Below are 14,186 nucleotides of genomic sequence, written 5' to 3'. Positions count from 1 at the left end.
CAAACCGGATTCCAAAAAAGTTGGGACACTAAACAAATTGTGAATAAAAACTGAATGCAATGATGTGGAGATGGCAAATGTCAATGTTCTATTCGTAATATAACATAGATGACAGATCAAAAGTTTAATCTGAGTAAATGTAACATTTTAAAGGAAAAATATGTTGATTCAAAATTTTACAGTGTCAACAAATCCCCAAAAAGTTGGGACAAGTAGCAATAAGTGGCTGGAAAAAGGAAATTTAGCATATAACGAACAGCTGGAAAACCAATTAACACTAATTAGGTCAATTGACAACATGATTGGGTATAAAAAGAGCTTCTCAAAGTGTCAGTGTCTCTCAGAAGCCAAGATGGTAAGAGGATCGCCAATTCCACCATTGTTGAGCAGAAAGATAGTGCAGCAATACCAGAATGGTGTTACCCAGCATAAAATAGCAAAGACTTTAAAGTTATCATCCTCAACCGTGCATAACATCATCAAAAGATTCAGAGAATCTGGAACAATCGCTGTGCGTAATGGTATGGTATGGTATAAAGTTTATTCATTTTAAAAAAGTACAAAACAATTCCATAACAATATAAAAAAATATACAAATGATTTAAAATGAAAGGCAGCAGAAAGAAGAAAAAATCTCATATCTGCCCCTTTTTTCAAACAATTATTTCAATCATAATAATTTTCAAGTAACAGAACAAAATGAATAACTCTTTCTAATTTTTCTAATTCTAATACAAAACACACACTAAGCTACTTCATATATACTTTTTTAACAATTCAGCTTTGATCTTTTTCTTAAATGTAAGGGTCAAGGCCGTAAAACTCTACTGGATGCTCGTGATCTACGGGCCCTTAAACGTCGCTGCACCTCCAACAGGAATGCCACTGTCAAGGAAATAACAGAACGGGCTCAGGAATACTTCCAGAAAGCATTGTCAGTGAACACAATCCACCGTACTATCCGCCGTTGCCAGCTGAAACTCTACAGTGCAAAGAGGAAGCCATTTCTAAGCAAGCTCCACAAGCTCAGATGTTTGCACTGGGCCAGGGATAATTTAAAATGGAGTGTGGCAAAATGGAAGAGACTGTTCTGTGGTTAGATGAGTCATGATTTGAAGTTCTATGGAACACTGGGACGCCATGTCATCCGGACCAGAGAGGACAAGGATAGCCCAAGTTGTTATCAACACTCCGTTCAGAAGCCTGCATCACTGATGGTATGGGGTTGCATGAGCGCTTGTGGCATGGGCAGCTTGCATGTCTGGAAAGGCACCATTAATGCAGAGAACTATGTTCAGGTTCTAGAACAACATATGCTCCCATCTAGACATCATCTCTTTCAGGGAAGACCCTGCATTTTTCAACACGATAATGCCAGACCACATTCTGCAGCAATCACAACATCATGGCTACGTAGGAGAAGGATCCGGGTACTGAAATGGCCAGCCTGCAGTCCAGATCTTTCACCTATAGAGAACATTTGGCCCATCATAAAGAGGAAGGTGCGACAAAGAAGGCCCAAGACGATTGAACAGTTAGAGGCCTGTATTAGACATGAATGGGAGAGCATTCCTATTTCTAAACTTGAGAAATTGGTCTCCTCTGTCCCCAGACGTCTCTTGAATGTTGTAAGAAGAAGGGGGGATGCCACACAGTGGGAAAAATGGACTTGTCCCAACTTTTTTGGGATTTGTTGACACAATGAAATTTGGAAACAACAGATTTTTCCCTTAAAATGATACATTCTCTCAGTTTAAACTTTTGATCTGTGATTTGTGTTCTATTCTGAATAAAATATTAGATGTTGGCACCTCCACATCATTGCATTCAGTTTTTATTCAAAATTTATTTAGTTTCCCAACATTTTTGGAATCCGGTTTGTATATATATAAATTTCGTTATTTCGCTAAAGTTTGGGACAGCAGGGCTGGTGTGAATGCACCCCAAGTTTCACTGATCTACTGTGACCTGTTCAGTAATTCATTGGTCAGATTTTTTTTAACCTTTATTTATACAGGTAGTCTCACTGAGTCACGAGGACCCACCCCCCCAAGAGAGACATGTTTGGGCAGCAATGTGAGCGCCCAGGTGTGACGAGGCTAAATGTTTTGGCAGCATGAAGCTTGGTAGCCAGTCCCAAAAAAAAAATCCATAAATTAGCCACAGCATTGTTTAAGCCGCAGTGTTCAAAGCACATGAAAAAAGTAGCAGCTTATAGTCTGGAAATTACGGTAAACTTCTGTAAATAAATCACTTTGTTTTTTCTGTAATAGTGTTTATTCGTGGAAGCTCCGTTTGAAGAAAAAAAAAATTCAGAACTTGGGTCTCTTATTTCTTTATAAATGAGTCTCTGGATGTTTATCAGAAGGAGTTTACCAACAGGACAGGAACTTATGTACATGTGAGGAAACCTTGTTGTTATGTACATGTGATGAAGCCTTGTTGTTGTTTACAAGTAAACAACTGACATCTTCTGGAACAGAACGCAGTCTCCACTAACTACTTTCCTCTTTAAAACAATCTTTGTTTTGAGACAGCACGTTGTTTCAGCACAACCCAGGCGGGAGGCCCTTCTTCAGCAGAGTCGACAGGTAGCTCCCCAGGTCTTCATCCTGACAACAAAAGTCACACATAAAGTTACAAATCGACACGTTTTCACCACAGAACAAGTAAACATGAACATAAAGTCAGAACAACTCAGTCCAACCTCATGAATGCAAGATTCATCAACATTTAGAAGCACAGAATGAAATTTCTGACAGGATCTTAGTCTTTTTCAAGCCTCAGCACAACTCAGATTCTCTACAGGCATGTTTTTGTTTGTTAAATAAAACTTTCTTGAACCCTGTTGGGCTAATTTACAGCATCAGCTTGATTGTGAAAATTTAAAATCCACTAGAATTGACATAAATTATAAGTTCTGGGATAAAGAATAAAATAAAGTACAGTGTATTGATTGATAAAGGTATTTGAAAGAATATATTTTAAGGAGTGTTAATAGCAATACATGAACTACATACGTTTCAATACAGAGTTTTGTGCAAAGATAAAAAAAATGTGTCGGTGAAGAAGTAATTTGATTTATTTTTGTCCTGTGTACAGCCTTTCAGTGGTTTCATAGAACATCAGAAACCACTGAAACTCCCCTCCTTCCACTGCACAGCGAGGGTTTCAACCCCCGCTGTCGTCTCGTCACAGTTCAGTATCCTTTCTCTCAAACTGTCCACTCACACGGAAGTTCTATTTCGTATAGGCTTCGCCCTTTAAGGCTGTCGCTAGTGGGTTTTATGCCGTCATGTGAAGCATTACACTGAAAAATTTAGTCCACGCCCACCTGCTGTGTGGGCCCCACCCGGTCCGTATAAATCACGTTAAGAGCGGGTAATCGCTCCCATTTTTCTTCAGCAAGCTAATAGCACTGTCAGAAGAACGAAGAAGGAAAGTTGTCTAGCTGACCAACCTTTGTTAAGACTGCCTGTGGCCCGCCACGTCAACCTCCTGTTGTCCCGGTGAGTTCTCCTCCCCGAGGAGAAACAGACGAGCAGTCTTGTTTCAAAGTAAGCGCCGAGGAGTATTTCTCAGTGGCAAGACGTTACACGCGGGACGACGCCATCTTGTAATTTTCCTCTTATCGCAGACTCTCGGAGCGAATCGATGGCTCCTCCGGGACAGGCGACGTCAGCAGCAGCCCCCCGCTGCTCTTTCTCTCCTGGAGAGCGTAGTGTCGGTAGAGGGGGGCTGAACGAATGCTCACCCCTCCCCCCCACCTTGTTTCGCGTCGGTGACCACACCGCTCCCAGCCGCCCGTGTCGTCCTCTGGAGCTGCCTGGCATAATCCAGGAGGCGGCTGACATGAAGGGACCTTTTTTCGTCCCTCTCTTTCCCCGCCAGTTCGGATGATCTAGTGGGAAGGTTTCTGGGCTCCATTATGGCTCGCCGTTCTGATCCTATCTGGCCTCGGTTTCCCAGCAACGACGTCCTACTGGGACGAGGCCGCAGTCGGTTCCTGGTAGAATAGGGCGCCGGTTCCCACATCCGCGCCCATCACCAGAGAGGAGGGGTTTTCACCGAGCGGAAATTCCCACAGTGGTCCCCCGGGAGCCAAGCCTTGATGGAGGCTTTTTCGGAGCAAAGATGTCCAGGTTAGACCAGCGTCCTGCGCCTCCGGATAAGCATAACCAGATGGTGACGTCGCTCTCCAACCGAGCTCACCAGCGTGCGTTCCAGGTGGCCGCAGCGAACAACACGTTACGCTGTTGGCGTACAACGTTCAAGAAGTGGGAGGAGACGTAATGCTGCCTCTGCAAGGCAGCTGACATCATCCTCAACCGGTGCGCCTCTTTGTTGTCTGCCGGTCTCGCATCGCAGCCGGAGAACGAGGTTTCCCAGAGGTTCACCTGGCCCGTCACTCCACCTCCCTCTCGGAGGAGCTGCAGAAAGCTTTTTTGTTGGAGGGCCCTCATCAACGAGGGATCAATTTCAAGACGCTCCCCACTCTGCTACGCCAGCCCCGCCCGTCAGACATCCCCGGCATCCGGAAGTTCAGCTTTTCCCGGAGATTTCCAACAGGTGCCACCCTAGGACAACAAACCACAGAGCTCAGGGAGAGATGACTCAATGACAGTTTGTGGGATGTGTGTGAAGATGACACGAATGTGGGAATAAAACATCATTTTATGATGAAGTGTCTTTTTAGCCAGTCTGTCAGCTCGGATGACCCGACAGCGGCTCCGTCACACACCCCACACACGAATGAGCCGGTGGCCTTTTAAAGGTTGTTTCAATCACCGTCGCTCCAAACAAGGCGAGACGCCCGCATGACACAACAGTAATAAGTGAATGTGGCCCGCACAATGAGTCTCAGTGGAATAACTCGTTTTTCAGCCCAAGCTGCACACCCCTCACTGAAGCGGTGCCAACGTGCGCTCCCGCGGTGCGAGCAGCCTTCACCCATACGGCGCTGCGTTATGAAGGCGAGCACGCAGCTTCTCAGCGCTCGCCGCTCACGTCAACATAAACGTGAGATCGCTGTACAAGCCCAGTAACGTATCTCGCTCTCGGCAGGAGCGACACGCGTCTCACCGCAGTAGTGTCAAACGCGCGATCCTGTGGCGTCAACAGTTTTCACACGCCTCTCCTCAACACACGCCGGTCCACATAGACATGAATGTGGACCCGCAGCCGAGCGTAGCACACAGACGTGCTCAGAGCCCCTTCGAGGAAGCTTCACCTGTGGGTCACGTGGAACACACTCCCGCGGCTCATGACAGCGGTTGAGGCGGTGGATTGACTGACATCCGTTAAAACATGACGCACCACCTAAACGCGCGCCCACTCCACGGACGTTTCGCAGAGTGGCTGTGAGCTAGCTCGCCAGACATGGATGGCCAAAGCTGATAGCAGGGGTTACATGTTGCAACTTGCAGCCCGACCCCCTCCGTTCGGAGGAGTTTTTAGAGACGGTCCTGTCACCAGACCAGGTCTCATCCCTAAAGGCAGAAGTCCAGGGTTTCCCGACGGAGAGGAAAACACAGGTTGTTACTCACGTTACTTCCTGGTTCCAAACGGAACAGAGAAACGAGACCGATGTGGACCTGTCAGTTTTTTCAACAAGGCGATCGTGGGCAGACCGCTTCACATGTTGGCACAGGCTCAGATGTTGATGTCACACCTGTTAATTCTGGGCTTTGCCATAAAATTGGAAAAGTTCGATTCTCCCGAGTGACATGCCAATCTTGAGCTGTAGGGGCGCTGTGGTTTTTCTCACAACAGCTCATATAAACGTTCTGGAAGGTTGCACGGTTATGAATGTGATTCAACACTTTGCTCCTGTGCTACAGAATCAACACAGCCCAAATGTTACACATTGCGAGGAAAGTACTGTGTTGGGCACACCAAAATCTGCTCTCCATCAGAGCAGTGTACATCCCCGGTGTTCTGTACAAGAGGCAGATGTGATGTCCAGGGGCGGTCCGCGTCACGGGGAGTGGACCCTCCACCTCGGTCTGATAGCCCAGACATGGCAAGAATTTGGCAAAGCGGCCGTGGACCTGTTTGCGATACGAGGAAACGCTCAGTGTCAACTATGGGCTTCACTGAGCCCATGAGACGAACCACCGCTGGGGGGTGGACGTGTTCGCTCATAGCCCATGGCCCAAAACGATTTTCACACATTCCCCTCACCTCCTCTGATATTACGTTTTTTTTTTATCGAGTTCAGGAGGAGGGATTGACAGCTATCCTGGTGGCTCCCGAGTGCGTGATCGCACCATGGTTCCGGTTCTACAATGCCTGTTATCGGGGCGCCCGTGGAAACTGCCGTGGAGGGAGGATGCTCTCCTCCAGGCGGGAGGAGCGATCAGGAGTTACCCAGAAATAGGCCAGCACCTGTGGGTCTGGCCGCTGAGTGGATCCGCTTAGAGAGGATGGGTCTCCCACAAGATGTAGAGGCCACCTCATGTCCACTAGGCGACGTGCTGTCTTTTCTGCAGCAGCTGATGGACAGAAATTTGGCGTTCAGCACGATTAAAACGTATTCTGCAGCCATCTCTTCCTGTCACAAAGGTTTTGCAGAGACAGAACAGCTTTTAATCATCCGCTGATGAAGCGTCTTTGTAAAAGGTGTACAGAGAAAGGTATAGAGGTCACCTCATGTCCGCTAGGCGGCGTGCTGTCCTTTTTGCAGCAGCTGAGGGACAGAAATTTGGCGTTCAGCACAATTAAACATATGCTGCAGCCATCTCTTCTTGTCACAAAGTTTTCGGTGACATAACAGCCTTTAATTATCTACTGATGGAGCGTTTTGTAAAATGTGTACAGAGAAGGTGTAGAGGCCACCTCATGTCTACTAGGTGACGTGCTGCTTTTTCTGCAGCAGCTGATGGACAGAAATCTGACATTCAGCACAATTAAAACGTATGCTGCAGCCATCTCTTCTTGTCACGAAGATTTCGGAGACGGAACAGCCTTTAATCATCAGCTGATGAAGCGTTTTTTAAAAGGTGTACATAGATGCAGGCCTGTTTTCACGCCCACTCGCTCCACAGTTGGATTTAATGCTGGTCATGCGGGCCCTGATCAAAGCTCCAGTCCAGCCTCTGAATCAGGTTTCCAATTAAATTCTTGTCTCTTAAAACAGCCTGCTGTTGGCTTTAACATTCGCTAAGAGGGTGAGTGATTTATCTGCCCTCTTTGCCGCTCCGTCATGTCTTAGAATTCAGGCTGATGGCAGCTCAGCTGATCTGAGACCTAATCCAGCTTTTATGCCTAAAACATCACGAGCTCTTTTAAAACAAGAGCAATATCGTTGGGAGGGGTTTTTTCCCCTCACCCCCACAAATCAGAAGAAGCATCTTTCCCTCTTCTTTGTCCTGTGCGGGCGTTGACGTGTTACGTAGCGTGCACAGCTGCAATGCATCAAACTCCACATTTGTTTGTGCATTATAGAGATGCATCTGCAGGTCACCCGTTATCCACCCAGCGCCTGTCACACTGGCTGTGTGAGGCTTTTTCTGAAGCCTACAGAGCATCAGATTTAGAGCCTCCTGATAACCTCAGGGCGCACTCGACCAGAGGTATCGCATCTTCGACTGTTTTGCATATTGGTATGACAATGAAGGATGGTTGCACTGCGGCCGTGTGGTCAACACCCTGCTCATTTATTTGTTTTGATTTACGTGATGTGACGGCTCATTCCATGACACATTCTGTACTTATTGTTCTAACAGAATGAATATTGTTGTTTCATGGAATCCCATTTAACTCACATCTATCTGCATGCATTATAGTGTGAGATGTTGTTATCAGTCACAAGTTGTGACTGTTATTTTGGTTCTATTGTCATTAATCAGTTCATGACTATTGTTACCAATCAGTTCATTTGATTAATAATCAGTTCACTTGTTATTATTAATCTGTTCATACTGTTCAGCAGTGAACCGGTTGGTTCATGGCTCCTTTCAGCATTTTTCCTCCCCGTTGAAACTTTTCCGGGGTGTTCATGCATTCAGAACGCATAACTACACAGCATGCGTCTGTGCATGGTACACATAATTATGCAACGCGTAATTACGTACATGGAGAGCTGAGTGACAAGACGTTTTTTGGGCAAGCTTCTGCTTCATACGGTGTTCGAATGGACCCAGTGAGGCGAGGACCACATCCGCTTCACCCTTAACCCACTAGCGACAGCCTTAAAGGGCGAAGCCTATACGAAATAGAACCTTGGTTACGTATTGTAACCCCAGATTCTATGAGTATAGGCGTAGTCCTTTATGCGTCGGGCCTCACTGGCTCCTAAGTGGCTGAAGAAAAAGCTATTTGGGAGCCGATTAGTCAGAGTCAGAGATTCTTTATTGTCATTCGCACCTCATATGGTACATGTTGTGGAGCGAAATTATGTACACAGGGTCCCAGTTACATCCAACAATAAAATGTTTAAGAAAAACAGTAATAACATCTAAGATATGAACTAAGAAAAACATCAACTAAATATACACTAAGCACTCATAACATAAAAACATTGAACATCAGCACAAACATGAACATGAGTCTGTGTGAGCAGATGTGCACGCATGAACACATCAACATTTAAACAGATCAGCAGCAACATGATGTGGTTTTTCACAGTGATTATTCTAGTTAGAGATTTATGAGTCTAACAGCCTCAGGGTAGAAGCTGTTCCTCAGTCTAGTGGTTCTACACTTAAAGCTCCTCAACCTACTTCCTGAGGGGAGTGGGGCAAAAAGTGTGTGTGCTGGGTGAGTGGGATCCTTCATGATGCAGGTGGCCTCTTCCTGCATCTGGAGGTGTAGATGTCTGTGATGGTGGGGAGGCTGATTCCGACAGACTTCTGTGCAGCCCTCACCACTATCTGCAAAGCTTTTCTTTCTGCAGCTGTGCAGCCTCCATGCCACACGTTGATGCTGGAGCACAGGATGCTCTCCACTGCACACCTGTAGAAGGAGGTGAGGACTGAGCTTCCCAGACCAGCTCGCCTCAGCCGTCTGAGGAAGTAGAGTCTCTGATGAGCTTTCTTGATCAGGCTGGTGGTGTTTGTGCTCCAGCTGAGGTTGTCATTCATGAGTACACCCAAGTACTTGTAGCTGGAGACCACTTCCACCGCAGATCCTCTTATGTTCAGGGGGGTGTAGATGTTTTTGTTCCTTCTGAAGTCCACAATCATTTCCTTTGTCTTCTTCACATTGATGTGAAGGTTATTCTCTTTGCACCAGCTCTCCAGGTGTTCCACCTCTTGCCTGTAGCTGGACTCATCCTTGTTTGTGATGCATCCCACCACCGCTGTATCATCTGCAAACTTTACAATGTGACAGCCTGGATGGGTAGCTGCACAATCATACGTGAGCAGAGTAAACAAGAGGGGGCTCAACACACATCCCTGAGGAGAGCCAGTGATGAGGGTTATAGTGGAGGAGGAGAAGTTGTGGATCCTCACTAACTGTGGTCTGTTTGTTAAGAAGTCTAGGACCCAGCCGCAAATGGAGGGGCCCAGTCCTAGTGTGGACAGTTTGTCCATCAGGGTTTGGGGGATCATGGTGCCGAAGGCGGATGTGAAGTCCACAAAGAGCACATGGACGTAAGAGTTTTTCTGCTCTAGGTGGTCGAGCGCAGCGTGGACCACAGAGGAGACGGCACTCTCCGCTGATCGGCTCCCACGGCATGCATACCGATGAGGGCCCTCGCCGATGCCAATGGCTGTTTCGATGTGAGCCATGACCAGTCGTTCGAAGCATCTAGCGACTATTGGGGTGAGGGCCACTGGCCGACAGTCATTCAGACCAGTCACTGTAGAGCCCTTTGGGACCGGGATGACGGCGGCAGTCTCCAGGCAGGTGGGAACTGTCTCCAGGGTAAGTGAAGCGTTAAAGATGTCTGCCAGCACCTCACAGAGCTGATCAGCACATTCCTTCAACACTTTTCCGGGGATGTTGTCTGGGCCAGTTGCTTTGTGCGGATTAATCCTCCTGAAGGTACTCCTTACTTCTGCTGAGGTCACGCTGAGATGCTCTTCATCCGGTGGCGAGGTGAGTCTGGTGCTGGGTGGTCTGTTCGGGTCTTCAAAGCGTGCATAGAACTTGTTGAGGGCATCAGGCAGAGATGGGTCTTTGGGGCATTGTTCACTCCTTCCTTTATAATCTGTTATGCACTTAATGCCCCTCCACATGCTCCGAGGGTCTTGTGAGATAAAATTGACCCTTGATTCTCTGTGCGTATGTGGCCTTGGCCCTCTTAATACCAGCAACCAGCTCTTTTCTTGTCCTACTCAGCTCCTCTGAGTTTCCAGACCTGAAGGCAGTGTTCCTGGCTTCCAGCAGGGTACGCACCTCTACATTCAGCCAAGGTTTTCTGTTTGGGTAGCTTTTAACAATTCTGATAGTGGAGACTGTGTCAGTACATGTACTAATGTAACCCAGAACTGAGGATGTGTATTGGTCCAGATCAAGTGATCCTCCATTTTCAGCAGCTTCTCTGAAAACCTGCCAGTCTGTTTGGTCAAAACAATCTCTCAGTATGGGGCCACTGTCCTGGATCCAGCATTTAACTTTCTTTTGTACCGGTCTGGAGTGTCTCAGCGGGGGCATGTAAGCAGGAGCCAGGAAGATTGAGATGTGGTCTGACAGTCCTAGGTGGGGGCGGGGTTCGGCTTTGTATGCATCGTTTACGTTCGGGTAAACACGGTCCAGCGTGTGGTCTCCACGTGTTAGAATTGTCACATGTTGATAAAAGCTTGGGAGACAGTCCTTTAGATTCACATGATTAAAGTCTCTGGCTACAACGTAAAGAGCTTCGGGGTGTTTGCTCTGAAGCGAGCTGATGATATCATGAAGCTCCTGCAGTGATACATTAGCATTAGCGTCCGGAGGAATGTAAACGACAGTGATGAAAGTCACCGTGAACTCGCGGGGTAGATAATGTGGCCGACATTTCACTGTTATTTGCTCCAAAGCCTTCGAGCAAGAGCTATTTACAACAGTACAGTTTGTGCACCAACTTTTACTCACGTAAATGTATACTCCGCCTCCCCGTGATTTCCCCGTTAGCTCGCTGCAGCAGTCCGCTCGAAAAAAAAGTCTGTCATCCAGCTGGAAGACTGTATCCGGCGTTTCGCTTGTAATCCATGTTTCTGTGAGGCAAAGCACCGCACACTTCTTCATCTCTTCTGAGGCGCCCGCTCTCAGACGAAGTAAATCCATCTTGTTGTCCAACGAGCGGACATTCGACAGAAAGAGAGACGGCATGGGGAGTTTACCGGCTTTAGCGTTAGCTCGTAGCCTCACCATAACCCCCGCCTGGCATCTTCTCCTCTTAAACCGGGAGCAGCGCTTCCTCTTCTGCCCGCTGGAACGCCTCTGCTGCAGCTTCCAGGTAAATGACTTTAAGATCTGCATTCTGCCAAGCGTAGTTTTGAGTTTGTTGCTGATTTCTGCTATATTTCGTGGCAAATCCACTCCTATTCTCATCAGTTCGGTTCGGCTATAGTTCACACGCATAAATCGCGCAGAGTCAGGCACAGAGTCAATATCAAAACTTCTAAAAACTGGGATGGTACCGGGAGCCTGTGAAGCTGCCACTGCTCTGAGCGCGGCCATCTTGGCATCAGCTTACCCGCTCTTAATGTAATTTATACGGACCGGGTGGGGCCCACACAGCAGGTGGGCGTGGACTAAATTTTTCAGTGTAATGCTTCGCATGACGGGATAAAACCCACTAGCGACAGCCTTAAAGGGCTACCGCCTATACTCATAGAATCTGGGGTTACAATACATAACCAAGGTTTTCACTCTTCAAGGTTCACCCTCTACCATCAGGACTGTGTAGGCTCGAGCTGAGCTACCCTCTGCCATGTGCCCTAAACTCCTTGTGGTAAACACAAGACTGATTAATTTAATTTATACCACTTCAGTAGCTGTTTTTATTCATGCTCACCTTACAATCAAAACAGGAAACTAGAATTTACCCCAACTTTAACCTAAAATAAATTTTCCATCTCTGTAACGACACCAACTCGTCAGGAAAGTAAAACTAACCTGAACCTAAAGGATCTAAAATAAAACCAGCTCATTTCCTTTTGGCATATGTTGAGAGTACTTCATCTATATTCATATTGGTTTAATCTACAATATATTTTGTCTTGATAAATTGTATTACAGGATAAATGTCCTTTAAAAAGCTAACAGTAAGGGAGAAAATGCAGATATTCTGTGAATGTTTGGCCACCACGAGATGGTTATTCCTGTGATAACAGCTCTGAACCTTCCTGTTTAAATACAAATAAATAATGACAACAAAATATCTGTACAGCACATTTCTTAAAAATATAAAGCCTTACTGAATTTAGGAAAACCCTGGACCATTTGTGATTTAAAGTAAGAAAGACAAGTTGTAAAATGAACAAGATCTGTGGGTTTTATTGACATGAACTGAGTGTAACGCCACAACAATTATGTAGAGAATAAAAAGGGGCCAGACACTGATCCTTGTGGTACACGACAGCTGACAAGAGATGTATACTTAGAAGAAGAAATGTTGGCAAACGTTCCGTTTGAGATGAATTGAGTGTAATAAATTCAAGGCTGATAACTTGATTCTGACCCATGACTAGAAACGCTGTTACTCAGGGACCACTGTCCTGCAAGTTTTACGCATTTCCCTATTTCAACGCAACTAATTCAAATGATTGAACCACCTCGTTTCAACCCATCCATGCTTTTCCCTCTTCAGGGGTTTCCACAGCGAGTCATCCTCCTCCATCTCTGTCCTCTGCATCCTCTGTCCTCACTCCAACTACCTCCATGTCCTCTCTGACTGCATCCATATATTTCCTCTGTCTTTTCCCTGGCAGCTGAATTTCTAACATCCTTCTACAAATATACCCACTGTCCCTCTTCTGGGCATGTCCAAACCACTGTCCCTTCTCTGGACATGTCCAAACCACTGTCCCTCCTAAGGAATGTCCAAACCATCTCAGTCTGACCTCATGAAATGAAGCAGAGCGGCAGCATAATGACCCCGTCTGCATGGGGTTCGACACTCAAACAATGCAAGTTCTTGTTATTGTTGAAGGTATCAAAGGTGTCACTTAAGTCTAAAAGAACTAAAACTGAGTTTTCTCCTCTCTTTGCATGCAACAGCTGGTCTTTAGTCACTTTAAGAAGTACAGCCTCTGTAATATGGAGTGCTCGAACAGCAGACTCGAAGCTTAATTTAGTTTTAATATAATAAAACCTTTTTTCAAGTTCAAGTTTCTTTATTGTCATTCACATCACATGTGGTACATGAGGTGGAAGAAAATTGTGTACACAAGGTCCCAGTTACATGCAACAATAGAAAAATATAAATTGTAAAAGAAACAGTAATAAGGATCTAAGATATGAACTAAGAAATATGCTAAACAACAGCAGCACGAACATGAGTCTGTGTGAGCAGATGAGTACGAATGAACACAGCAACATGAAAAAAATCAGCAGCATGGATAGTCAGCAGCACATAAGTGGCATTACAGTGACTTTTTTTTTCCACAGTGATTATCCTGATTAGAGATTCATGAGTCTAACAGCTTCAGGGTAGAAGCTGTTCCTCAGTCTAGTGGTTCTACACTTAATGCTCCTTAATCTCCTTCCTGAGGGGAGCGGGGCAAAAAGTGTGTGTGTTGGGTTTTACCACTCTTTTAGTTTTATCACTATCAAATCATTAATTACTTTTTATGAAGAAATACAAAAAGAACAGAATACAGGTTACAGCTTACACAATACTTAAAGGCATTTTGTATAAATGTGAATATGTAACAAGGAATAAAAGATCTATTAAAAGGATTAGAAACATAAAGATCAGTTACCCTGATGCATGCTCAATAATCCAGGTAGAAAAATCCAAAAAGTTCAATCTGGTCCTCTGGACATTCAAAAAAACAAAAAACAAAACAAAGCAAAAAAATCTAGAAACGTTTCGTCTCTCATCCAAGAGACTTCCTCAGTCTGAGGTGCTGTTTTCAGCTCAGTCTCTTAAATAGCACCTTCTCAGAGTGGCTCAACCAGTTTGCTGCTGACAACCAAAACCAGCTGATCACATGCTCAAGAAGGACCATCAGCCTAACAATGGGTCATTAGCACACTGATGGTTGTTTACTACTCACAGAGGGCTGAGTGATGCTAGCAATCACAGCATT

General features: G+C 45.8%; 1 protein-coding gene across 1 annotated transcript in view; it reads right to left on the bottom strand.

Moving 5' to 3' along the window:
• Nucleotides 1–2,294: 2,294 nt before the first annotated feature.
• Nucleotides 2,295–14,186, bottom strand: part of ints11 (integrator complex subunit 11) — a 105,933-nt gene continuing 94,041 nt past the window's right edge. Inside the window, exons 14-15 of the mRNA XM_037683800.1 lie at nucleotides 5,547–5,554; nucleotides 2,295–2,612 (exon numbers count right to left, since the gene is read on the bottom strand). Coding sequence (XP_037539728.1) covers nucleotides 2,547–2,612; nucleotides 5,547–5,554 — 74 coding nt within the window. The 3' untranslated portion in view covers nucleotides 2,295–2,546. The remainder of the gene's footprint in view (nucleotides 2,613–5,546; nucleotides 5,555–14,186) is intronic.

The sequence above is a fragment of the Nematolebias whitei genome, chromosome 11 (genome assembly GCF_014905685.2).
Source record: "Nematolebias whitei isolate Nwh7 chromosome 11, NemWhi1, whole genome shotgun sequence".
Classification (NCBI taxonomy): domain Eukaryota; kingdom Metazoa; phylum Chordata; class Actinopteri; order Cyprinodontiformes; family Rivulidae; genus Nematolebias; species Nematolebias whitei.
Note: the sequence above shows the minus strand (reverse complement) of the source record. Positions and strands in the feature narration are given on the sequence as shown.